Source organism: Furipterus horrens, unplaced genomic scaffold (genome assembly GCF_987537825.1).
Source record: "Furipterus horrens unplaced genomic scaffold, mFurHor1.1.pri manual_scaffold_5, whole genome shotgun sequence".
Taxonomy (NCBI): Eukaryota; Metazoa; Chordata; class Mammalia; order Chiroptera; family Furipteridae; genus Furipterus; species Furipterus horrens.
The window spans coordinates 138,121,917-138,147,994 of record NW_028327175.1 but is presented as its reverse complement, the minus strand read 5'-3'; the positions used below and the strand labels follow the sequence as shown (position 1 = coordinate 138,147,994).

The 26,078-nt window shown below is 39.3% G+C and overlaps 2 protein-coding genes across 2 annotated transcripts in view; one reads left to right on the top strand and one right to left on the bottom strand.

Moving 5' to 3' along the window:
- LOC150009958 (protein FRA10AC1) overlaps positions 1 to 2,297 on the bottom strand; it is a 65,950-nt gene extending 63,653 nt beyond the window's left edge. Inside the window, exon 1 of the mRNA XM_090277951.1 lies at positions 2,123 to 2,297. Coding sequence (XP_090134077.1) covers positions 2,123 to 2,128 — 6 coding nt within the window. The 5' untranslated portion in view covers positions 2,129 to 2,297. The remainder of the gene's footprint in view (positions 1 to 2,122) is intronic.
- A 171-nt stretch (positions 2,298 to 2,468) lies between these two features.
- LGI1 (leucine rich glioma inactivated 1) overlaps positions 2,469 to 26,078 on the top strand; it is a 38,113-nt gene continuing 14,503 nt past the window's right edge. Inside the window, exons 1-4 of the mRNA XM_090277949.1 lie at positions 2,469 to 2,997; positions 3,384 to 3,455; positions 20,514 to 20,585; positions 20,685 to 20,756. Coding sequence (XP_090134075.1) covers positions 2,783 to 2,997; positions 3,384 to 3,455; positions 20,514 to 20,585; positions 20,685 to 20,756 — 431 coding nt within the window. The 5' untranslated portion in view covers positions 2,469 to 2,782. The remainder of the gene's footprint in view (positions 2,998 to 3,383; positions 3,456 to 20,513; positions 20,586 to 20,684; positions 20,757 to 26,078) is intronic.

Sequence of the window (26,078 nt, the reverse complement as noted above, 5' to 3'; positions counted from 1 at the left end):
TGAGTAGTTTGGAAGACCACTCACTCACCCTTTCTTTGACACTGCCCACAGAGCACAAAGCCAAGGGCTGATCAAGCAGTGAAACATAGGGAGGGAATTATCCTGTTTGACTACACCCATCAGTTTAACCAAGTATCTGCCAGTGTCACCCCATGGCGTGTGATAGCTCTGCCACTCCCCGTCTGTAACATGTGGGGATTGGATCTGAGAATTCTGAGGTCTTTATAGTCACAAAACACATCATTTACAAGTCAGATAAATCGTTTGAATAAAAATGATCCTCTATAATATTTTCATCACATAATAATTTTATGGAGCAAGTTTCCATTGTGTACTTGAAGCAGAAAATACTGACTTGCGGCCAACTTTTAAATGACACTTTTACTGTTTCAAGTGGGGCTTTCCTGTAGGTCCCGGTTTCTAAGACCCCTATGGTAATTCCCTCCCTTCAGAGAGTTCTTGACAGTGAAGCATTAGTAGAATCCATTCTAAAATCATTACTTCTCTTAGAGTTATTTTATTCTTTTCTGTAAAAATTATATTTACAAACCCTCAAAAATGGGCTTAATTCTAATCATCTGCTTGTCCTTTCGAAGTACAAACAAGATTATATCACTCTTCTGCCTAAAACACCACAGAGGTCTCCCATTGTTCTCCAAGGCCATGGCCAGGTGTGGCCGGGCCTTTGCAGGTGCTGTTCGCTCCACCTGGAATGTTCTCCCCAACCGTCTCTTTTATTCCCCCTTACCTCAGAACTCAGCTCAGTTATTACTTCCTCAGGGAATTGTCAAATCCCTTTATTATAACTCTGAGGTACAATATGAAGTTTCTTTGGATGAGCACGTCCTGACCAGAAGAGCCTCTATGCTCTATTGCTGCTCATAAAGGCATGCAGGTTGCTCACTGCGCGCATGATGCTGTCCATGCACTGGATTCATAGCAGGGTCTCTACCTTCATGGAGCTTCTAGTCTTCTGGGTAAACAGACAACAGTGAAGTACAAGAATGAACAGACTGCCACTGTCCTCCCCTCACAGAGCTTACAGAGAATTAAGTGAGTGACTGGGGTAAGCATGGGGCATGCTATGAGAGGGAACAGGTAGACTGTCAGGGCATCAAGCTCCCAGGTAGGTTGAAGTTATGTCCTAATCACACATTGGCTCAAACAATCCTTTCACTACTTTCAATCTGAGAAGCTGAGAGAAAAAGGATCATGGATTGGCAGTCCTCCAGCCTGAGCATGGTAGAAGGAGTAAAGAGTCTATTTTCTTCCTCTTTCACCATCCTAAGAGTCTCCCCAAGCTCTTGGACTATACCACCCTGCCCCAATGCCAGCACTTCCTTTATCTCTCCTTTAAATGAATTTCTATTTCCAAAGGTGCATACTCTTTTCCATCAAATATGACAGCAGTCTAGCCTACCATTTAAAAAAAATTTTTAATACTCACTTGAGGACATTTTTCCATTGCTTTTAGAGAAGGAGAGGGAGAGAGAAAGTGAGAGACAGACAGACAGACAGACATTGATGTGAAAGAGAACATTATTGGTTGCCTCTCCCATGTGCCCTGACCAGGGATCAGATCAGCTACCTGGGCACGTGCCCTGACTGAGAATTGAACCCGCAACCTTTCAGTCCACTGGACAATGCTCTAACCAACTGTGCCACACCGACCAGGGCTAGCCTGCCATTTTGATTCTTTGTTTGTAATATTTATAGAACATCTATACTATCATCCCCATTTGACACACATGGGAATAGATTCAGAGATGTCAACTAGTTTATGCCAGAACTGGGACTTCAAAGCAAGGTCTCCGGCCCTTGGTCCAGCATTTTCCCCACTCTATCCTCAGCCTCCTGGGCTAAGCCTGGCCTTTTTCAGATCCCTGAGAAGTCAAAGTTGGCTGCCTCCTGCTGGCAGGGAGTTCCTCCAGCTTTGGGTGCTACTGCTGAAGAAGAGAGAGTTCCAGAAGCGAGGAGGGTGGGTTATGCACAGAGCCAGTCTATGCTTCTATTTTCCTCTCTCATGGGAACGCTTGCACATCGTGGGGTGGGAGGGGGAGGGGGGACTATGAAAACCAATAATTCATGACAGTTGATAAGTGTCAGCAAAGTATTTACTCACATTCATTCCCAGAAAGTCGCATTCTCCGTGTGTTCTTTTTTGTCTTTCAACGATGCCATCAGTCAGGTGAACTCAGCAAGAAAGACCAAGGTTTAAGCCAAATGCTGCGGAGGGAGTGAGTTTCATTTAACTTCATTTTTCCAGCCGGGGCTGGCTCCCAAACCAGTTTTTCTGACTAGGTTGTTTGCCACATGAAAAGCAAATTCCCAGAGGTTTCTGAGATCGCGGAGATTGGATGCAAGATGACGGCTGCCACCCACCCACCCACCCACCCACTAATAAGACATAATGCCGTCCTATTTTTGGTAACAATTAAAGGGCCTCCCGGTGCAAGCAGAAAGCTGTTTATTTTGTTACATCACTTCACTTTGCCTTCGAAGGCTGGTCTATGCTCAGTGTTTTCCTGGTGATGCAAGTCGGCTCTCTCCTCCAGCAGTTGGATCCCTCCCATCTCACAGCACCTCACAGGTCCCTTCCCGAGCAGTGCATTGCTGGAGCGAGGAGCCTCTCACGAATCAGCTGCAGGTCCCTGTTTTGAAAAGCAGAGATACAGAGGCAAAGGCAAAGGGTGGACTGCTATGTGACCTGGTCTCAGAGCAAGACTATCACCAGCTGAATTCCAGAAGCCCTGTTCATGTTTGGGGAGATTTTTTCGACTGCATGGAATCAGAGAGAAGCCAAAGGATGGGAAATGCCTGCATCCCCCTGAAAAGAATTGCTTATTTCCTATGTCTCTTATCTGCGCTTTTGCTGACTGAGGGGAAGAAACCAGCGAAGCCAAAATGCCCTGCTGTGTGTACTTGTACCAAAGATAATGCTTTATGTGAGAATGCCAGAGCCATTCCACGCACCGTTCCTCCTGATGTTATCTCATTGTAAGGCCCGTAAGCATTTGCTATCTAATTTACGGTTTAAAAATTCCAGCCGGTGTATTTGGGGCTTTGTATGTACTGGTGGAAGGGCATGGAGAGAGAGAGATTCCTCTTGCACACTTGGCCATTTGACAGTGCTAACATTTTGCTGCATTTAGAAATTTTGATTTGTATTAGCTGCTATGGAACATGCTTAGATGCCCCCCCACCCTGAACATTATCATGAGAAACCTGTAGCAGATTCATTTCTCCTACTTCATCTGGGTAGGAACAGTATCGTACTTCATAAAATAGTGTCAAAATAGTGACTGTTTTGCTAAACATGATTAACATAAGGTTTGTTCTGTGTGTGTGTCTCTGTGTGTGTGTGTCTGTCTGTTTTCTTTCAGATCCTTTGTGAGATCTGGTTTTACTGAAATCTCAGAAGGGAGTTTTTTATTCACACCATCGCTGCAGCTCTTGTGAGAAATATTTATATCATGACTATTTTTAATATAGCATATATTTGGATAAGCCCTCTAGTAAAACAATCTTAACATTAATGTTGTTGAATGTGATTATATTTCTGGGGAAAAAAGAATATCAGTAAAGTGAGAGGTACATGTTGTTATTATTGTTATTATTATTATTATTATTATTATTATTATTATTATTATTATTATTTGTGTGACTTGACTCCAACTGTACAGGTTGATTCTTGCAATGGTAAATTTGCTAACCTATAATGCTGTCTACTTTCATGGCTATTTATGAAGCTGTGGGAACGTTGCAACAATGATTCCAATTCCATTCCACTATTTTACTTTCATTTTTGAATTGGGAACTTTGGTTATGTTGCCCTGGAGTTTTTGAATTAGTCAGTACAGAGCCCAGCATAACATATGTGCTCAAGATGTTGTCTCCGGGGGAACCGGGGCAGGCTGCTACTCTGTATGATTTACCATGTGGGGAAAAAAATCTTGGTTCTTTCTAGGTAATTCCTTAAAAGATTGCTTCCGGAGAGATAGTTTTCTAATCTTATCTAATTTATAACTAGTCCCCTTACAAGAAGGGAAAGAAAATATTAATATAGGAGAGTGCAAAGGATTATTCTTTGCTGTGTGTTTTTAGTTAGCCACGAGGGAACTACATATTCTGTTTATGTCTCAAAATAGTCAAAAAATAATATTTGACTCAGCGTTCCCCACAGGCATAATGTCACGTGTATAATTTTTTTCTGACATGTAATGTTTGGCTATTGGAGTGCTAGTTCTCAGAGCAGGAGCATGTGGAGGTCAAGAGGTCCCCATGCTCAGGTGTCAGGCAACAGATTGGGGTTGGAGTTAACATGCTTCCAAAAGGGAATTAGCCAAGTTGATCAACTGAACGTTGGTTTTCTTAACTCTGTGATTCAGGACCCAAGGTTGTTGTTTTTTTAGGGGAGGGGGGTGTTTGTTTTTGTTTTCTTGCCTTAATTAGTCATTTTGGCTGGGTGAGGTGATATATTTACAGAGGCAAACAATATAGATTGAAAATTGGAGAGACCTGTGTGTAAATTTCACCCCACCGCTCAGTAGGAACTAGACTAGTAATCTTGTGCAAATGATTAAATCTCTCTGAGTCTCAGTCTCCTCATCTATAAAATGGAGGTGATAACACACTGAAGGATTTTTATCAGAGATAAATAAGATTTTAGTAGATAAAGTGTTTGGCATAGGGTCAAGTGGTTACACATGTATAAATAGTAGCTTTAAAATTTTTAACATAAAGCTAAAAGGCTAAAGAAAAATTACTGCATTTATTGTTTTATCTATATGAAATCCCAAAACTGGTTTGACTATTCTATTAATTCACAACCCCGATCAGGTGTTTTGACATTATGTAACAGTGTTGGCTAATGTCCTTCTACTGGCTACTGCCTTTGAGTGGTTAACAATGGAGAAGAACATTCCTAAGGGACTTATGTGTTTAACTGATGGCTAGTGGTATGATTAGGGGGAGTATTAGCGCATTGAACCAATCCAGAATAGATAGTCATTAGCACATGAAGTGTCAGTCTCCAATGCTGGGATCCGTCCAGAAAGTAAGAATTGGTTGTATCTGAGAAAGTGATAAATTGTGCTTATGTTGTTCATTTGTTAAATGAGTAAGTGGCTCGTTTAAAAAGCATCCTTTTCATGAGCTAAGGCACCTCTTTCCCCGCAGGATAAACAGATCAGTTTTTAAAATTCAAGAGGTCTCAGTGGACACCTACTTCTCATATTCTGACACTAAATGGCCGTTAGCTGTGACATCAAAAGCTGGAATTGATGGGCCTAATTGGTGAGCATGTCTCCACTTTGCTTCAGCTGGGTGGACCCAGCCTCGGCAAGCGCAGATGCCGGACAGTGTTATAGAAATAGTTCCCGGCTGCTGCAGGGTAATGTGATTACACGTATTTAGAATCACAGAGGGAAGCCAAGGAACTGGTTTTTAAATAGCCCACACAGAGTGTGTGCCATGCCCCTGTGTCCATACTCCGAGTTCCTATGGAACATTCCAGCCCTTATTTCTAAAAGCAGTTCGGGTTTCAGAAATAACAAAAGGGAGAGTAATTCTTGCCGTGTATGTCCTGACTTAACTCTTTGCCTAACTTCCACATGGCAGATTTGTGTCAGGGCTCATCATATGCAAAATTGGCAGGGGTCAAATTTTGTCTCTAATTTCCAGGACCCTGTTTCGTAAAGATTTTGCTCCCCGTTCTTCCTGCCCAATGTTCTCTGCTTCCTCTTATCCTCATGAAAGAGTCTAATAAGCTCATTTTCACCGAGGAAATAAATGCTGAGTTTCCAAATATGAACTGTGCTGTAGTCATAACAAGGGTGAAAATGGTTAGTTCACAGACAATAATTGTTCTGGAAAAAAAAAAAAAGAATTGTTCTGTGGCACAGAGCCATCCAGGGCTCTGAAAACCCCACATGGGCTGCCAACCCTCCATTAGAATGACAATCAAGGGGCCTCAGTTTGCCTTTGCATGACTTTTGCCATCAGCTCAGGTCTTGGTCACACCAGTCATTTCTTGGGGCTTGCAATTAATTCTAACAGCATTTGTGACCACAGATTATCAAACCATCATATGACCTGTCATATCCTGCTAAGTGATAAATTTCAGAATCAATTCTGCTTGATTGGCGCACAAAGGCAGTTGAACAGGGAAAAGAACTGTCCCATTCCCAGCATCCACCCTAACAACATGATCATTTCATTATGGCCCCAAATGGTTTTTCAGAACTTCTGTAGAGACATGATGAGAAGTACTTTTCGAAATGTCAGCCTGGGGTACTGAGGGAAACAGACACTGTCCCTCCTTACATTACACACGGTGTCTAGGGAAGAAGATCCTGGTAGGCCGTGGCTGGAGTGTGTGTTGGAGAACAAGAAAAAACAAAAGCCCACACTCTGTAGAGAAAAGACAAAAAATAACATTATCCAACAAAAATTCATCAGATTACTTGTATAAAACATATATATTAAAAAATATCTAATTTATTGTTTTAAACAACAGCAACAAAACCTTTCCCAAGGAACTGCAATTTCATTGATGTTTTTCACAGCCCAGTTGTGAAACATAACCAGTGAGAACTATTATTCATTCTAGTTTGCTTCTCAAGATACGGAGTGATGCTTGTAGTAAATGTAATTTACAGAAATAAATGTGTTTTCACACATTACAGCCCTGCTCTTCTCAACTACAGACTGAAGTCCCCAATGATATAGACTCAGTACAGAAGTAAAATTTAAATTTAAGAGTATAGAATGTGGCCAAACTGCCACTTGTTTGTAAAAATTTTAATAGCCCAAATGCCTCCAACTCTTAAAGAAGTTCTATTTGCAAGAAGTAAATTACAGGGTTGGCTTTGGTATGGTGCTCAAAAAAATCTATATATAAAAATTCAGTATGACCAGAAAAATATCTATTTATTCCAATGAGATTTTATCTTGTTTGAAGCAATAGAACTGATCCCTCTGGGGAGGAATTATTATTTCTTTTATCAATTCACAGTCAACACATAAGTACATAGTACATAGCCTATAAGATATCAAAAACTAAAAATGAAAATGCTAATAACATAAACAAAATAAATAATAACTCCATTGTTACTAAGGCTTTATACCTACCCCTTCAAGATATTATTTGTCCAGGAAAAACTATCCACGGCCTATCTCACCTTTACAGTGATTTGCCTCTTTTTCCATTCCTCCTTATATTACAAATGTAAGAAAAATGTAGCAGTCTTCAATGACTACTCAAGCCAGGCCTATCAGCTAAGAGGGCTTCTAAAGGAATTATTAGCTGGTTATAGATGAGCATGTTTTAGTTGTGCCCAGCTGATGCCCCTACAATGGACTGACCAAGAAGTAAAAATTTTAATCACCTAGGCTGTTTTGTCTACAATTTGCCCAGTGACCCATCACTATGATTTTTAACTTTTTAATTAATTAATTGTTGTGCTCTGGCTGGTGTGGTTCAGTGAATTGAGTGCCAACCTGCAAACCAAAAGGTTGCTGATTTGAGTCCCGGTCAGGGCACATGCATGGTAGCAGGCCAGGTCCCCAGTTAGGGGCGTGCGAGAGAGAACTGATTATTTATCTCACACATCGATGTTTCTCTTCCTCTCTTTCTCCCTCCTTTCCCTTCTTTCTAAAAATAAATAAAAACTTTAAAAAAATTAGTTGTTGTAACTGTGTAAACAAGCCCTGTACAACAACATTTTCTCTGAAAGTATTTTATTCTCTCAATTATTCAGGCAAGAAACTTAGGAGTAACCTGCCTCTTCTCCCTCACTGTCCACTTCCAACTGGACAAGTCCCCTCTCAAATAGTAGGAGAATCTGTCACTTCCTCTTTATTCCAGGGCCATGGCTGCGTGCACTGAGTCACAGGCTGCTGGGGGAGCTTCTGCTCTGGTCTCCCTACTTCCGGCTCCCATCCTACCCACCCCACTTAGTGTGACCTTCCTGAAGAGTACAGATTTTATCATGTCACCCTCATGCTTGGAAGCCTTTGATGAATGGGTCCCTAGAAACAGAAAGTCTGAATACCTGAGTGGGTGTTAATAGAAATTGGCTGTTTGTCCAGGGTCAGGATCATCTCTCACAATATTGATGCCACACACACACACACACACACACACACACATCAAGCACTAAAGAGACAAGTACCTCATTCCCTGACCTCTGTTTTCTCAAGCGCTGTAGACTTTATTGACATCTCTAGTACTTTTCATCATTTAATAGAACTATTTGTGCTGTATCTGTCTGTGTCTCTCATGAAGGATTATCAATAGTTAAGCTCCTAGACAAGAACCTGGATGTTGTAAGCCTAGACCTTGCTTACCATATATTTGTTGAATTCAATCTATATTTTCATAGATGTTATACTAAAACTACTATTTTCTTATCAGTAGATAGTCTTGGTTATGTTCACATTCTCATGTTTGGCTTTGCTATTATATTTCATAGGAACTAATAGTTTGGAGGTCTAGAAAGTGAGCTGAACCAAAAAAAATATATGAAGAGTTATTTGCTTATGCCGTTACGGCATCAAACTTCTTTAACAGAGATTTCCAATGTACCAGACTTAAAAGGCAAAGCATCCAAAGCCTGTCCTCAGACCCACTGCCTGAATCTCTGTTGTCCCACTCTAACTTCCTCTATGCCTTTGACACATAAAAAATCATACTGAGGCTCTTAGATTATTTTTAACTGAGCTTATTGGGGTGACATTGCTTAATAAAATTATACGGGTTCTAAGTGTACAAGTCTACAATACTCATACATCATCTGTATTATCATATTGTGTTCAACCTCTTAGGTTCTTCATTTGATTGTAGAGGCTGATTAATCTCTCCTCTGAAGGGTAGAATTCTCCCCTTCTCCAGTCTGACAGGATAGCCAAAGGGAAATGCTGGTTAAGTAAGAATCATTAAAATGAACAAAATTCCATTAATACAAAGATAATTGCCTTTTAACTTCATTATATTTCCTTAGCTAAAACAAGTATTTATTCATTGTGTAGCTGGCTGCAGTCAGTAACAAAATGAAATCAGAAGCCTCTCATTTAGCAAACACATTTTGGGGTCTTACTGTGTCACAGGCACAGTGCTGGGCTTTGTGAGGGACACAAAGATAAGTGGCATCTTTCCCTTCCCACCTTGATATGACAGCTCCAAGCTGGTAGTGACCCCTAAAAAGGTAAATTATGTTTCGCCTGTATTGGAAAGTATTTTAAGGTAGTTTTGATAAGCTTTCTTGTTTTCTTCAGAATGGTATTCAGTTGATCGGTGATGATGGCGATGCTTGCCAATTGTTGATCCTGGGGCTGATATAAGCTACAAAATGATTGCAGGGGCTTTATAATGACAGCTATGACATCAAAATGGCCAACCCTAGTGAGCTGGCCATGTGGCAAGTAGCAAAGAACACGAAGTTTTTGTGGTCAGATAAACATGGGTTCAAATCCTCACTCTAGTTCTGTGACTTGGGGCAGTCTTAATCAAACCTCACTATCCGCATCTACAATGTGGGAAGTAACAATAGTACCTATTGCACAATATTACAGTAAGGATTAAATGAAACAATACATGTAAAGTGCTTGGCACAGTTCCTGTAACTTGGTAAACATTAGCTTTTTTTATAGTATCTGAAAATAGCTTTAATTTGAACAACCATGATATCAGATTAACATCTGATCATATAGGCTGGGTTTGCCTACAATTACAACTTTCAAATTTTGCTGTTCCTCACATAGTTCTCCATCAGAACCTGCTAAGAAATCTTTCCTTCAAACACTTCTCACAGGAAACGTGAACTATTTATCTTTTGGGGGATAGTGCAAAAAAGGAAAACAGAACTCTTTCACTTCTTCCTTATGAAAAAACTACTGGCACCATATTGTGTAAACGATATTGATTTTGGTTAAAATAATTAGCATTGACCAGACTTCAGATGAGTGGTTCTGTGTTAGGATGGTAAGAGGCCTGAATTAGAAGTCGGTAGACACGGGTTTGAAATTCAGTTCAGCCAATAATGGGCTGTGTGACCTTGGGTTGGTCACAAAATATCCTGGGCCTCAGATGTTAAATGTGTAAAATACCAGAGCTAGATTAAATTATGGTTCTCAAATTAAAATGCCAGTTGGGATGGGGATGATAAGGTAAATGAAGGAAACAGTTGGGTATAAGACAATAGAGAATGGTAGTGACTGCAGTAAACCAGAGAAGACACATCTTATCTAAAAATGATATCCTAAGCCCCAATAGGCTACTGCTCATGAGAACATGGTACTGAACATGGGGTTGTATTGTCCTAACTTTCAGGGGGAAGGCAGAAGTCTGAAAGCAGATTGTGAAACAAGATAAAGACCAAACGAAACATAAGTTGGCATCTGAGAGCTTCACATTTAATTAACTAAGGTCTTTTCCTAGCTTAAAATTCTATTATATTATTCTCTTTTACAGAGTTACTTTGATATAATATAGAAAATGATTTTGTTAAGGAAATGGATGCAATTTACTGTATTAATTCTAACAAACCAGTAAATTAGATTGTTAATTGACCAAACTTTATAATATGAAATTGACTGTTATGAAGTTATTATTAAAGTAATAATGTAGTTCCCAATTTCCCAAGTAGGTCCATTGGGACTTTACCAGGACTTCCTCATGATGGCTGATAATAAAACAATATTTCAGCATCCCTCCCACAGGGTGAGGGTTGGAAAAGAATTGTTGGACCCATCTATATGGCAAGATGGCAGGTGTTTGCCTGTGTAAAATGTTATTAAAAAGTAACAAGACTTAAAAAAAAATAAACAGGCTAGGATTTACATGTACAAAGAACTCTTGAATTGCCGAGAACTCCTTGTAGGAGGTCAGTCACAAATTCTTCCCAGCTGGGCTTCCATGCCTAAACATTTCTAGATTCTTCCTGTCCATACTGCTAATTTATAAGCCATGCAGTAGAACAAGGTGAAGTTTTATTAGAGGATATTCACCATTTTTATATTGCCTGATGTTAAGTACTTTATATATCTCACTTTCTTCATCGTGGTAACCCTGTGAGGGAACATGATCACTTCCATTTTGCAGGTAAAGTACTGAGTCCTAGAAGAGTTAGGTAACCTCCTCAATGCCACACCCATAATAAGTGGCACAGCCTTACTTCCTCCTGAACATGGATCATTGGGTTTGAATTGCATAGTTTTGTCCCCAAAGTCAATTTCCCTTTTAAACAGTCAGCCTCTGCCATTGATGATGAGGGTATTCAGGAGAATGTGGCCTGATTCCTGGAGACAGTTACTGAAAAGAAGTTCCAAAGCCCTTTGAAAGAGTATGAGTGTTGCTGGCAAGAACAAGTAGTTTTGCTAGGATTCAGCTCTCATTTGTATGTGTAGGTTCTGGTCCCAGAGAGAGAGAGAGGGAAAGAAGAAGAATATAAGAACAAAAGAAAAAGGATTTATTTACTTTAAAGTTACACCTTAGGCCAATGTTTCTAAACTTGTGTCCTATCAAACAGTTGTCCTGAAAGAAAAGGTTTCTGTCCTCACATCAGTTTGGAAAACTGCAGCTTCTATCCCTGCTTGGCTATTCACAGTGCACCCTGGCATGGAAAAGCCTCTGGACTTATTTTATGTTGTTTCACTTCTCTTAGAATCCCATAGAGTATTGGTTTTGTGGACCATACTTAGGGAATCTATACCTTTGGTAATCACTTTATTTATCAGCTTAATTATTTATACCTCACCTGTTCTAGAAAGTCTTGTGAGCAGGGCTTAGGCAGGTAGAAAGAACCCCATCCTAAAGCCTGCCTTAAACCATATATCTACATGTAAGGAGTAGCTCTAACCATTCTGTTAGTGTGGGTTCATTAAGTGTGATATCTGGCATTCAGGCCTCACCACCAGGCTAACCACCTGGTCAAGCAGCTTGGCACACACTATTTCTTTGGGGACCTCCCAGAGGATACTGCGTCCTTCAGAGGAAGTAGACTATCGCTGGCAGTCCGTTCAACAGAAAAAGACCCCTGAGCTTAAATTTACAATCTCATTTTTCTTGGTTGGAGCAGGTTCCATCACAGCTATTTCCCAGATGGCTAAACCAACCAACAATTCTCTGAGTACCTTCCATGGAATACTCATTCTGTGTAAAGCTTGAAGATAAAAGGGTCCAATTATCAATAAGATTGGGAAACTACATATGCAGTTTCCTTTTGAAGAGTCTCACTTAATTAATAATTAAGAGTAGAAAAGATTTGTGTAATTAAGAACTCTGATTAACTTCACTTACCCACTTTCTCCAAATTTATTAATTAATTTGTTTGTTCATGCAAAGAAAAAACAAAACAACAAAAACAACGTGCAGGTCTTGTATTCTAAGGAACACACTCTGGGACTACCAGGCAAGGCTCTTCTAGATTTATGGCAGATACTGGGCTGATCTGATGGGACTAAAAAAAGGAAGCAAGCCTTACCCAGGATCATTTTCAGCCAACCGTGGCAAGAGCATGCCTGAACATAGAATCTTAGCTCTGCCAGTTACAAGCTTCAAATTACTTTTACCCCTCTCACCTCCGTATTCTTCAAGTGGAGACTATAAAACCTACATTGTAGTGTTCACTTGAGGATTAAAATCAGTTCATAAATGGCAAGCTGCTAAAAGATGAAGCTTAGTACAGAATAGATTTTGCATAAAATTTAAGTCCCTTCTTCATGTTTCAGGACCAGGGCGATACAGACTGAATTTGTTAACAACACTAGGAGATGGGCTGTTTACTAGTCCTGCCAACTCCCAGAAAGGAAACGTTTGCCTTGGGATGTGAGGTAATAGATGATAAAACCAAAGGGGTGGGGCCATGCTCAAATCTTCGCCAGTGTGCATGCTAAGAATATTCCTAAGGGAATCTTTGCAAATCTAACACCTACATTCTCATCCTGGCCTTGCTGCTGACAAAAGATGTGACTTTGAGTAAGTCACTTAACTTCTGCATTCCTTACCTTCGCCTATCAAAGAGGAATTGAACCACATATCTTTCTGTAGTGCCCCTAACCTCACATTAATATGGAGCTAAAGTGAGGTTATTTATTCCTCATCAACCCAGGTTGAAGAGGTGGCAGTAGACTTAAGGATCAGCTGAATTACATTGAAAATGTTTTTCAAGGATTAGAGTCCAAAATAACTGTGAAATATTGTGCTCCTGTGTGTGATGCTTCCCATTTTAATGCTATCTTGAGAGCATATTTTAAAATATTCAAATGTAAATTATTCAAGTTATTCACACAACACTTGAACTTAGAATATGCGCATTTAACTAAAGTGAGTCATCAGCCTATTATTAAGTATCACTCAACCAGCTCTATTCTTTTGGAAAAAGGAGAATATTAGTAACAACCAGAGTCTGAATCATTTAAGCAGAGGCAGCTCTAAACAAATTGGCAAGCCCTCCATCTGTGCTCCCAAATATTCCAACAGCTGTAACCTGTGTATCTTGCTCTTTTCCACATATTTATGTGACTATAAACATACAGACACAGATATGTACTGGAAGTGTGCACACTCATGTTTATACACACTGCCCGTGTCTACCTAATTCCCTGGTGATGCCTATAACAGTTCTCTTGGGCAGGTGACAGTGTCACTGAACCTGTTTCTCTAGCATTAAAACTGAAGTCCTTTAGGATGTCTAGGGACTCTTCCAGCCCTGACATTTTATGTCAATCTTTGCTTAGACATTCTTTGGCAGAAGCATTGGAGATGTGCTCATACCCATTATCTCATGTAATTCTTTGAATCTTATAGGAAGTCTTTTTGTTATTATAATACTTATTTTAACAGGTACTAAAATAGATTCACCTACTTAATGCATCATGTGCATAGTAAGTGGCAGCTACAAGCTTAGAAACTATTATTTATTCTATATCTAATCAATGGAGTCTTCAGCTGACAACCTGATGCTCACTCTTCTCTTCTTTACCCAGAATGCTCTTCACCGAGGTTGGGGGAGGGTACTGTATGGGAGAGCTCCCTAAACTATCTCTCCTTCTTAGCCAGGAGAATCTACATTGGGTTGGAAGTCAGGATGCAGGCCACCATGAGCCAATGACAATTCTGATGGTAGTCAAGATGTCACAGGTGACTAAATAGATCTGAAGAGGTGGATGTCATTAGAGCCATAAGCCCCTGATGTGCCCAGATGAGCAGTCTGGTTTGAGACAAAGAGAGATGCTCTCGGCAGGGTTACTACTGCCGTGCAGCCATCTGCAGAACTGCCTCCTCACTCCCACTCCCCCTGCAGAACCCATAACTGCTGATCCACAAGTAAAGCAGGGAATCATACATCTTTCAAGTTAGAAATGATCTAAACAATGATCTAGTCTAGACCTCTTATTTGAATGTAGGGAGAAATGACATGCTTAAGGCCACACAGAGGATTTGTAGCCACATGGGAATTAAGAGCCAGGCTTCTGGATTCCCTCTTCAGAGTATTACCTATTCAAACTTTCGGGATGCTTTACATAGAGATGAAGTCATATTTCTAAATACTTTGATTTTAAATCATAAAGAATAATAATATATGAATCAAGCACAAAACTAGATAAATATCCTTACTCAAAATAAAATAAATAATAAAAAGGTAAAATAATAAACTAGGAAGCAATGTGAATAATAAATCCAAGATTCCATTCTTGGAAAAACTGAATAAAATAGCAGACATTTGAAGAAAGCAATGTCAACAAATGAGGAAGGCACTAATAATTCAACAAAAGGCTTTGGATAAATTTGGGTAAGTATCTAAGAAAGAATCAAAGCAGCATCTCACTTCACATCATACATAAAAACCCAAATGAGTTAAAGAGTCAACTTTCTAAAAGAAAATTAAAAGGAAGGATGGTGTGGGTTATATTCCATTGATCTCTAGGTAGGAAAGAACATTTTAAGAATAAAAGTAAAGGAAAAATACACAATGGAAGTTGATATATTTTGTTAAAGATGTAAAACTTCTATGTGTTAAAAATTATGAGTGAAAAGGCAAGTTGTGATCAGTAGTTAAAAACTCTCGGCATCAAATAAGATAGAAAAAGAATAAGTAATGTCCTTAAAAAATAAAAAAGTGCTTAGAAAACAAAATTGGTCAAATGACATAATTTCATAGAAAAAGAAACAAAAATAATGATGCTAAATGTTGCTGAAGATATGGTAAAATAAGCATTTCTACATTGAGTTGCATATGTAATTTGGTACAAGTTAGCAATAAAGAGGTAGAGACTTAGAAAATCATATCCATCTAATAATGCTACTTTTAGAAATATAGCTTAAGTATTTCCTAAGGAAATAGAGATATGGAAAAATATTTGTATAAGAGGATAGTTATGGTACTGTTTATAATATTGAAAGTTAGAATCTACAAAAAAAATCATGATAACACAAAACTCATCTGTTAAAATTATATTATTAAAAATTTATTATCATGAGAAAACAAGGGCATGAAGAGGAGGACACAGAACAATATAAAAATTATCCCAGTTTTATAAATATAAATGTATTATGTACATGCATGTCAATATCTTTTTGTGGTATGATTATGGTGATCTTTATTTTCTTCTTTAAGCTTTTCCTGTGTTTTGTAGAATTTCTACAATGAGTTTATGATATTTATAAGCAGAACACATCAAACTGCATTCAAATTTTTCAAATCCTCGAAAAAAAATACAGGTCAACATGATCTTAATGTGACTTTGAGACTACTTATATCGATTAATCAATTCCTCAAAGAAAGTAATTATTATTTAATTCTTAAGTCCTTATAAGCTGAGCAGTGTTATGGCTATCTGCCAGAATATGGATATTATGTCATTATGTGATCTGGGTCCTAAACTGAGAGGCCACCTGGTGTGTGCAAAGGGCAGTAGAGCAGGAGTCTTGGGCTTCATGACCTTGAGCAAAGTTTTTAATAGCCTTCTGAGCCTCACTTTCCTTCTGTCAAAAAAAATATGAACACCCTCTCTAACCACTCACAGAATTGTTCCAAAGACCAAATCAGATAATCCATCAGGAGGCTATGAAATGTAGGCTATATGAAGTCAACAATCATTATTTCAAGAATGAGCTATCTATCGCCCGCCTGAAATTGATAGTTGATATGTACAGTTTTCCTAAATATCCTTCTTGGTAAGGAAACATATATACTTTTTTGATTGCAGGAAAAAAAAATCCTCTTCATTCCTCCCACAGTCCCTTTTCTTACTGAATTAATGAGGCTGATGGCTAAGAGACATAAGTGCACAACACTTAGTGGGGAAGGTACTGATAGGTCAAGGCACATTCTGTGTCCACCTCAACCAAAATTATAGGAAAAAATGCTTAGCTTTTCCTTCCCTTAGAACATAGAAAGTGGCAGAGACCTCAAATTTTCCCACTGGATCAGGGGGAGGGAAAATTCTATACCATCTCTGCACAAACCCACAGGATCACTGCTTGGCAGGTCTATGGGATACAGATCTCTGACATGTAGCTCAAGGTAACAAGTTCATTCAGAAGGTATATTGGTCCCCACCAACCCCTCCTAGTGCTCCCATCATGAGGAGTTGTGAAATCTGAGTCATACTATCACAGATTCTGGCTATATGTAGTTATGGGGACAGGACAACCCACAGCAGCTCCATACCACAGCAACTGCTCCAGTCAGGCCCCCATGGTCGCCACAGGTAAAGGGGGGCTATCGTACCATATGCAGCCCTGGTTGCATCTGAGAGCCACCTGGGTAGCTTTTAAATACCCTCTGCCTAGACCACATCCAGGTAGAGATCTAACCAGTTCCCTGAGGTTGAGAACCAGGTATCAGGATTTTTAAAGCTCCCCAGGTCATTCCAAGTGTGACCAAGATTGAGAAGTACTGACTTGGGATCTAACACAGATCTAGAGGACTCCTTGCTCCAGCCTTCACACACGCTTTCCCTTTGCACACACATCTCCTCCACACAGTGCTCTCTCCCAAGTGTGTCTTGCACAGACTTCTGCCTGCCATGGATTTAACTCAGCCCTAAGGCATACTTCCTCCTTCAGGTCCTCTGCCAACTGGCTGCATCTCTGCTGATTCCAAAGCCTCCAAAAGGGACACATCTTCAGCCCAACTCATGTTTTTGAGCCGTTACTTGGGCTATGGCATGCTGACCAACCTCAGAATTAGCTATCCTGTGTAAGAAGCTGAGTCCTTCTTACCCTAATAATCTGAGGAAAGAGGCAGCATCTGCATGGTATAAAATATTTGGGCCATCCTGGTCTGCCCCAAATCTGTTGTATATAAAGATTGGGGGGACACAGTTTCCCTTAACAGGGCCTGTGGGATTCTTTAACATATCTGACACAAAAACAAATCCTAATATTGAGATCAAACATATTCAGAGAAATCCATAAAAGATTAAGGATCAGAGTTTCACCCATTTGGTAGATATCTTAAAGTCTTTTTAGCTTCATATAGGATAATAACATGGATAGCCCATTCAACTTATTTAGGATGTATGTATAATTTTACACATCCTTGTCCATGGAATCCTTATCCACAGAAAACTACAACTGAATTTATAATTGAAGGACTGATATTCATTATTATCTCATCCTTTTTATTGAAATGCAATATACATAAAGTATACATATCTTAAGTATATATCTCAACTTTTAAAAATTAAGACTTCATATTTTTAGAGCAGTTTTAGGTTCACAGAAAAAAATGGAGAAGGCATGGAGATTTTCTATATATCCCCTACTCTGACCATGCATAGCCTCATTCATTACCAACATCCCCCAACAGAGTGGTACATTTGTTACAATTGATGAACCTACATTATCACACAGAGTCCATAGCCTACACAGGGGTTCACTCTTGGTGTTGTACATTCTGTGGGTTTGGACAAATGCATAATGACATCCATCCATCATTATGGTATCATACAGAGTATCTTCAACTGCCCTAAGTACCCTCAGTGCTTTGTCTATTTACTTACCTCCAGCATGATTTTTTTAAATAAACGTCCTTATAACCAACATCCAGAAACCAAATGTTATCACTACCCCCTAAAACTCCCTGTGTCTCCCTCTAGCTATTACTTGCCTCCTAGGGTAACCACCGTTCTGACATTTGCCAGCATATATCAGTTTTGCCGGGTTTTGTTTCTTATATAAGTATAATCATATAGGAGATAGTTTATTTTGTTCTCTGGCTTCTTTCCCTTGACAAATTCTGAAAGCCATTCATAGTTTCATATGTAGTTGAAGTTTTAACCAGAGGTTTTAATTCTTGAACTCTAGTTCAACAAACATTATTTAGCCAAGAACTATGCTCAGGGCTAGGGACACAAAAGCAAATAAAGATAAATTCTTGCTCTAAGAAACATTCAATCTAGTAACGTAGTAATGCCCAGAATTTAACGTAAAGTAAATTCCTCTTTGTTGAACAAATATTTATTCAGTGTCCATTATGGGAAAGGTAGTATTACAGGTGCTAGGGATAAGGAATGATCAAGCAGATAAAAATTCTAGTGGAAATCCTGTTTTATTTCCCTGACATGTGTGGGCAAGTTCTGCCCACTAATATCCATTTCCCACTCTGTTTTGCATCTGATTCAACATAAGGGGAACTAGTGAGAGAAGCTATTTCTTCTGGTGACTTGAAGTGCATGATTATGAAGTCGCTGGTCCACCCACGGGACAGTTGGCAAACCAGTGAGCATGGGAAGTATTTTTCTGTATCTATTTCTGCCTTATTCCATTCTCTCCATCCCTGATGCTGTCTATACAGAATGAAATGAAAATCTGGAGCCTCAGGAAGTCTTTGGGTCTTTGGGTGTTAGTTTATCTTGGAGTAAGACCACATAATCTTCTTGTTTTCCAGAACCATAAAGTAAGAAGAGGTGATTGCCGAAGTTGTGACTAAAATCATAAACCTCTGAATTTGTTTTTAATAACCATGGGCATCTAATATGCATGACTACTCAGTCATCTGTGTTGACTTTTCAGAGCCTGGTGAATTACTTAGAGTATAAAGCTATGACCTTGGAGGGAGGAGGGATTGATAGTTTAGTAAGAAATGCAAGAGATCATTTATTTTTGTTTGCTTGGCTCATGTTTTCCCCTTATTTTTATGGGGAATTTTAAACATATAAAAAAGTAGAGATAATAAAATTCACTCCCATGTACCCATCTTTCAGCTTCAAAAATTATCACCTCATGCTTGATTCACTTCTGACCTACGGCTGTCTCCTCCCTTGATTATTTTGGAGCAATCCCAGATACCAAATAAGTTATTCATAAATGTTCAGAAAGTGAGATCTCTCAGTTTTAATCTCCTTAGTTAACAATCTCAGAGAGATGAAGTCACTAAGCTAGTTAGTAGCAGTTATTTTTAATCCCTAAATTTGAAAATAAAAAATAAAAAAGATTACAACGGAGAATATTAGACTTTTCATAGTGCAATTAAACAGTATGCATGTGATGCAAACTGTCCAATTATATCTAACATCTGGTCTGGCCTATGATCATGGTCATATTTTGGACAATAGTTGCAGGTGGAATATGAGGGTCCCACACACAAGAACCTTAATGTGTAGACTGAACGTCATTTGAACCCATTATAAATTTGTCATCAGTACATTTAAAACCTTATTTTCAGCTTGCATCAATGCTTTATCTAACGGGTTCCATAAATTAATGCTTACTCTAACACAAAAACAAAAACCTGCTTTGTATTATTTAGCCTACAATCACTTCTTTTAAGCCTCCCATTGAGAAAACTGGCAAGTTCTCCAAAGATTTTGATGGGGTGTGGGGATTGCTGGTTAATGCTCCTTTTCATCAGTCATTTTGAAACCAAATCCCTGTGGATTTTGAAAGTGCAAGTAAATTTGTCCAAGTTAGTGTTCTTTTCAATTATTTAATAATAAAAAGGAGCTAAGACTCTTCTTAAGCCTCATTACTACGCATCTTTAGCCTGCTCTGTTTTCAAAGAAGGAGGTTAGTTGATGTTCATTGAGCCAGTGTCAATGGCTTATGTTCTCTGAGATGTCATAGCACCACAGGGCACAGAGCTACATTTTTAGGTTTCCCAGGCTTAAAACCCCAAAGCACCATTGTTTGGGCTGGTCAGAATGTTCCAGAAGTTTTTAGCACAAAGAGAGAGATTCTCTTAGTGTCTTTTTCATGAAAATGTGCAAAATGTTGATTTGGCCATCATATTGCCCAAATTGTATCTCAAAATGTTACCCAGGACATGTGACATCCATCACTGTGGGGAGTGGGGCACAAAACCCCCCTTCCTGAGTGAACATTTTGTGAGGAGATAATTGGGGATTTTAAAAAGCCACAAAAATTACCTGAATAAATAACATTTTAGAAGGCAGACATTCAGACATTTTGCTGTACACAACTCCCACTCATTTCTCTGAGAGAGAAAGCAGCATAAATTGACAATTGGTCAGTTTAACAATTTTCATTATGTATTTTTTCTGGGCAGGTTATTCACATCGAACTCCTTTGATGTGATCAGTGATGATGCTTTTATTGGTCTGCCACACTTAGAGTATTTGTAAGTAAAAAAACCCAAAACTTTTTTTAATGTAATGATTCAGGAAAAGTCTCTCAGATTCTGACAGCTGTCTAACAAAAATATTATAACCTACTGCAGATTCATAGAAAACAACAACATCAAGTCCATTTCAAGACATACTTTCCGAGGACTAAAGTCTTTAATTCACCTGTAAGTATGAATGTTGCTATTACTTTTTTAAGTTTGCTAATAAGCTGTAGTTAAAGTGTACACTTTGTGGGCATCCATGATAATTTAAGAAACCCAAATGATTTCTCCTCATGTGCACTTGCCATCTCTCCCTGTTAATAGCCAGTGAGTGTCCAGGAAATTGATTGCTATTAATATAATGAATCTAAACCAACCATACTTAAGAAAACAATCTAATGCAGGATAATAAATCATTACTCACTTCATGGATAATTATGGGTTGACTATATAGCTTAATTTGATATTTGCTGTTTTTCTTTTATTGTATATGCCCTGACTTTATATACATTTAAATATATGAAAACTTATTTATAAATTGCAATATTTAATTACTCAGTGGGTGATTAAAATCAGTAGCTCTTAATAGGAGGCAATTTTGCTTCTTAGGGAACAACAGCAATATCTAGAGACATGTTTTGTTGTCAAGGCAGAGGGGTGTAATAGCACCTAGTAGGTGGAGGGCAGCAATACTTCTAAACATCCTACATTGCACAGAACAGCCCCCCCCCCGCACCCATATAAAAGCAGATGAAGAAAAGGCACGAACATTTAATAAGTGCCTGCTATTAATCCTTTACATGAACTCTCATTTAATCTCTTCAACAGCCGTACCAGATAGGCACAATAATCCCCATTTTAAAACTGAGAAAATGAGCCTGGAGGGATATATGACTACTGAACTGCAGAGTTGTGGAATTGCGATACCATCAACTCAATAGTTGAACTGCAATGCCCATTCATCCATTCAACAACTTTTTCTCAGTGCCTACTATGTGCCTCATTAGTGTTAGATAAACATGCAAGAGATCTAAATGTCATTCTTCCAACTTTAATCTGTTCCCTCGCAACACGTCATTGCCAGTTCTGTTTAGGCTCCAGGTGCAGCAGGGAGCAAAGCCAACAACAATGCCTGCCCTTTGAGCCTGCATAGTCTCATGTGTCCATGTGGTCATCATGCCACCTCTACCAGGTCCTGTCTCTACTGCTGTTTGGATTTTTAGAAAGGAGGAACTGATGGCCTTACATATTTTATAAAATCATTATACCTTTCAAGGCCTCCCTATATAGTCATTATGATAAAAATTAAGTTTGCAGTGCTGCTCTGCATGTCAGTGACATAATGTGATACAAAAACGGTTGAGATGATGTGAATGTTATACCATTTTGTCACAGAGCCAAACACTGCCAAACCTAATCTTTCAGACAAAAGTAAATAAAAGAAACAAATATATGGAAGGAGAAATGGAAGTTCATGACCTCCACTTGGAGATCTACTTGATTTGCATAAATCCCATTCAACATAACCTCTGTCCAGTGTTCGGCATCCTGAGGGGTTAAAGGAAGTATGTAAGATTCAGGTGTCCTCTCTGGGGACCTGAGATATAAGTCTTGTCATGCCCCTTAGTTCACTCAAGTCTGTCTACCTGATCTGGCAGGAACGGAGGGAGGGATAGTGGGAGAAATGGACAGAGGAAGAAAGAGAGAAAGGAAGGAAAAAGGGGAGAGGAGGGGGAGGGGGAAGGAGGAAGGAAATGAGAGGGAGGAAAGGAAGAAAGAAAAAATCTATACCCATTCTAATGAAGAAATTCCATTTTTTGACTAGAGCCTCTTTTATCTATCAAATGAAATGGAATATAAATTTGGGTCATAATGAGGCCCCTTCTTTAGAGGTATGAAGATGATAAGAAAGGGACGTTAGTACAGCGTGTACTTAATATTTAGAAATTTTTAATTCAGAGAACACCAAAGACAGCCTTAAAAGAGAGAGGCATGAATCTTAACAGTCAAGCAGACAGTGAAAGGCAAGTTCCACCTCTCTGACCAGGTGTGGGAAGGGGGAAAGAGTATTATGGGAATAGGTTAAAATTGACTGAGTGAATATGACCCTTAGATCCCTTGCATCTTTATCTAACACTTAGGGGTTGACTCATATGGCATTGCCAATATTAGACTGTTTTTGTCTGTAAAAATGGCAATGCTATATGATTCATCCTAAATAGTCTCTAGGATGTGCCACACAAAGATGAATAAAATACAATTCCAACCTCGAGGAGCTCAGCGTAACAAAAGGAATTATACAAATATTTTCTCACTAAGTGACTTTGTCCCCAAATTATGTTCTCCTTTGTATTTATGCTCGTTTCTAATTTCCTTCCTTCCTTCCTTCCTTCCTTCCTTCCTTCCTTCCTTCCTTCCTTCCTTCCTTCTTTTCTTTCCTTCTTGCTTTTTTCCTCTCAAGGAGAGACAGATAGGGAGTATTTGAAACCCAAATGTTCCTCTGATAGCACAGTACCTCAAGTTCATTTTCCATTAATTACCACTTATAAATAAATCTGACATTTGTTTGAGACATCAACTTCCTTTTTAAGATTTTAGTTTTCAAAGTGCACTTTTCTCCACCTCAGACTAACTCTTCCCAAAGGCAAATATTCGAGCAGTGAGGAATGATCACCTCACCTTCTAATCTACATCTGCTGCAGGAAGAGTTTACGAAGTTTTCCATATTCTTGGCCTCATTATAGTCTCCTGATGATCTTAAGGAAGAGACAGGGCACTAGCACTAACCCTTGTTGACAAGTAAGAACATGAGGAAGCACCCCGAGTTTCAGTTTGCTCCCACTTTAGTAAGCAGTAAAGCCGGAAGTTTCCCAAGGTCTTTTCTGAGTCAGCCCTCTTCACTGTGCCAGTTGTAGCAGGACCAGAAAGCTTTTATTGAGCTGGGGGGACCCTTTCATGGGACATGATTTGAGGAGCAAACATGGCTACAGAAGAAAGAGAAGATCCTAAAGACGGGAGCCTTACCCTCACTCTTAGTTTTCAAATGCAAGTAATTGGGATTACACATAAATATTTAGATCCAACTAGCTCCCACTCTGTTGTAACATTAAAGCGGCTCCAAGGGACCTGCCTGAGCATTTATATATATTATTAGCTCCTAAAGAAGAAATGAACTAAAAAAAAAGAAAAACAAGGTAATGAACATATCTCACCTTTTTATAAATCTCAGTAGACTCATCTTCTAAAGATATAGGCAACTTAAAAGTTACTATATGGCCCTGACTGGTGTGGCTCGGTTGGATATCATAGCTGGTTCAATTCCCAGTCAGGGCACATGTCTGGGTTGTGGGTTCTGCCCCATTCAGGGAGCATGTGAGAGGCAACCCCTCGATGTTTCTCTCTCATCAATGTTTCTCTCCCTTCCTTTCTCCTTCATTCCCCTCTCTCTAAAAATAAATAAGTAAAATCTTGTTTTAAAAAGTTACTATGTGACCCCATGCTCCTCAAGCTAGCCCTCAATAAAAAGAGAATTCCTTATATTTAAATTCTTACCAAGCAGGTCAAATCCTGAGACCTTCTCTCAATTATTTTATTTTGGATACTGTCCTAGTGTTATATATGATTAATTTAAATAGTTGAATATTTTATGTATTTCAGCAAGGTTTGACCTATCCTAATGACCATGTATTACTTCTGAAATCAGGAGAAAAAAAAATTAAAAAATTGTTGGTGCCCAATGATGACAAATCTCTCACTATTAATTAGTTTTTGTTAATACCCATTAACTTTGTTTTTTACAATTTTATTTATTTATTTATTTATTTATTTATTTTAGAGAGAGGGGAAAGGAGAAAGAGAGGGAGAGAAATATCACTGTGTGGTTGCCTCTCACATGCCCCCAACTGGGGACCTGATGTGCAACCTAGTTATGTGCCCTGACTGAGAATTGAATCAGCGACACTTGGATCACAGGCCAACGCTCAATCCATTAAGCCACAGCAGCCAGGCCACCCATTAACTGTTTAGTAAGAATTCCCTTGGGCATTCCATGAGTGTCACCATGGCTAAGGCTCAATGGAGGCAAGATTTTTGCATGCACATATAAAAATATTTGGGGAAAATTGTCATTAATATATACATGCTGTGGAATACCTACTGGTTGTTCAGCATTGTGGGAGTACAAAACGTGCAAACAGAAGTCCCCAAACTAGGGTGCCTGTGTGTTCCCAGTCAAGCAGCATGTCTTCATTTCAGCCTTCACAATGACATGCATGTGAAGGGGCAGTGCACTCTTCTGACTAAGCAGGTGAGCTCTACCTTCAGATTGCCTGGATTCAAAGCCTGGCTTTACCGCTCAGCAGCTGTAGGACATCAGAGGTCATTTAGCCTCATTATGCCTCAGATTTCTTATGTATAAAATGAGGGTGATAATAATCACCTGTACAAATGGGGATTGGGATAACAACGTTGACAGGAGTGGCTATATCCTGAGGCTGTCACGAGAGTAAATGAGTTTATCTTTGTCAAGTGCCTAGAGCAGAGCCTACATGCAGTATGCTCACTGCCTACACTCTATTGGTCCTTGATCAGGATTCCAAATACTGCATGTATTTATGCCCTTTAAATATGTTGTATGGAATTAAAATAACTGCACTTGCACCACCACAAATTCAGTGAGACACCAATTCAAACTGAGGACCTGCACTGCGGGGAGTCTGGAGACAGCCCAGATGTCTGTGGGCAATGCTTTATTAGCAGCTGGGCCCAGGGGAACTGAAACAAACTGTCTGCGCCAGTCTGGTCTGCCTTAGAGGGAGGACTTTCCAGTTGGTTTCCATAGTCATAATCAGAGGTTTTCTCAGGTAAACCATGAAACCACCAACCAAAGTGGAGGAAAGGTCATCATCTCTGCTGGGAAGGGCCGTCTGCCAATGAGAATGCTTGAATCTTCTCAGCTGGGCTCAGTGTACTAAATGTTTAGTTGGGCCATTTTCTCTGTGTTTTAAAGAACATTTCTTAGGTAGATTCTGAATTAGGACCTGGAGCAAGGTGCTTACTTAGAGGCACAGTTTAAAGAGCTTCCCTGTGGCTCTGGAATTATTACCACAGTGGGGCCAAGAGGAGAGAGGGCGCTTTGTGACCAGCAGGCTCAAGTGACCCGAGGGTGGGTGGCTGTGGTAATTCACAGGGCTGTGCACTTCCTCCCTGGCTCAATGCCTTGGTACAAGGGGCCTAACAGAAGTGTCCTCTGCTCTTTTCTTTGTCTAGATTGGTGCCCTTCCTCTCCTCCACTGCAGCCTGCTCCATTCATTCATTCATTTTAAAATATCTATTGAGGGCTTACTTTGTGCCAGACGCTGGGGATACAGTAGTAAGAGAAACATCCTGTCAGTATCACTACAGAAGCACCTTTGGAAAAATTAACATTGATGTAATGTTTCTCAAACCTCATACTGCCTTGTCTTCATTCCTCTCCCAATCAGTCCTACCCACCCACACCCTTCA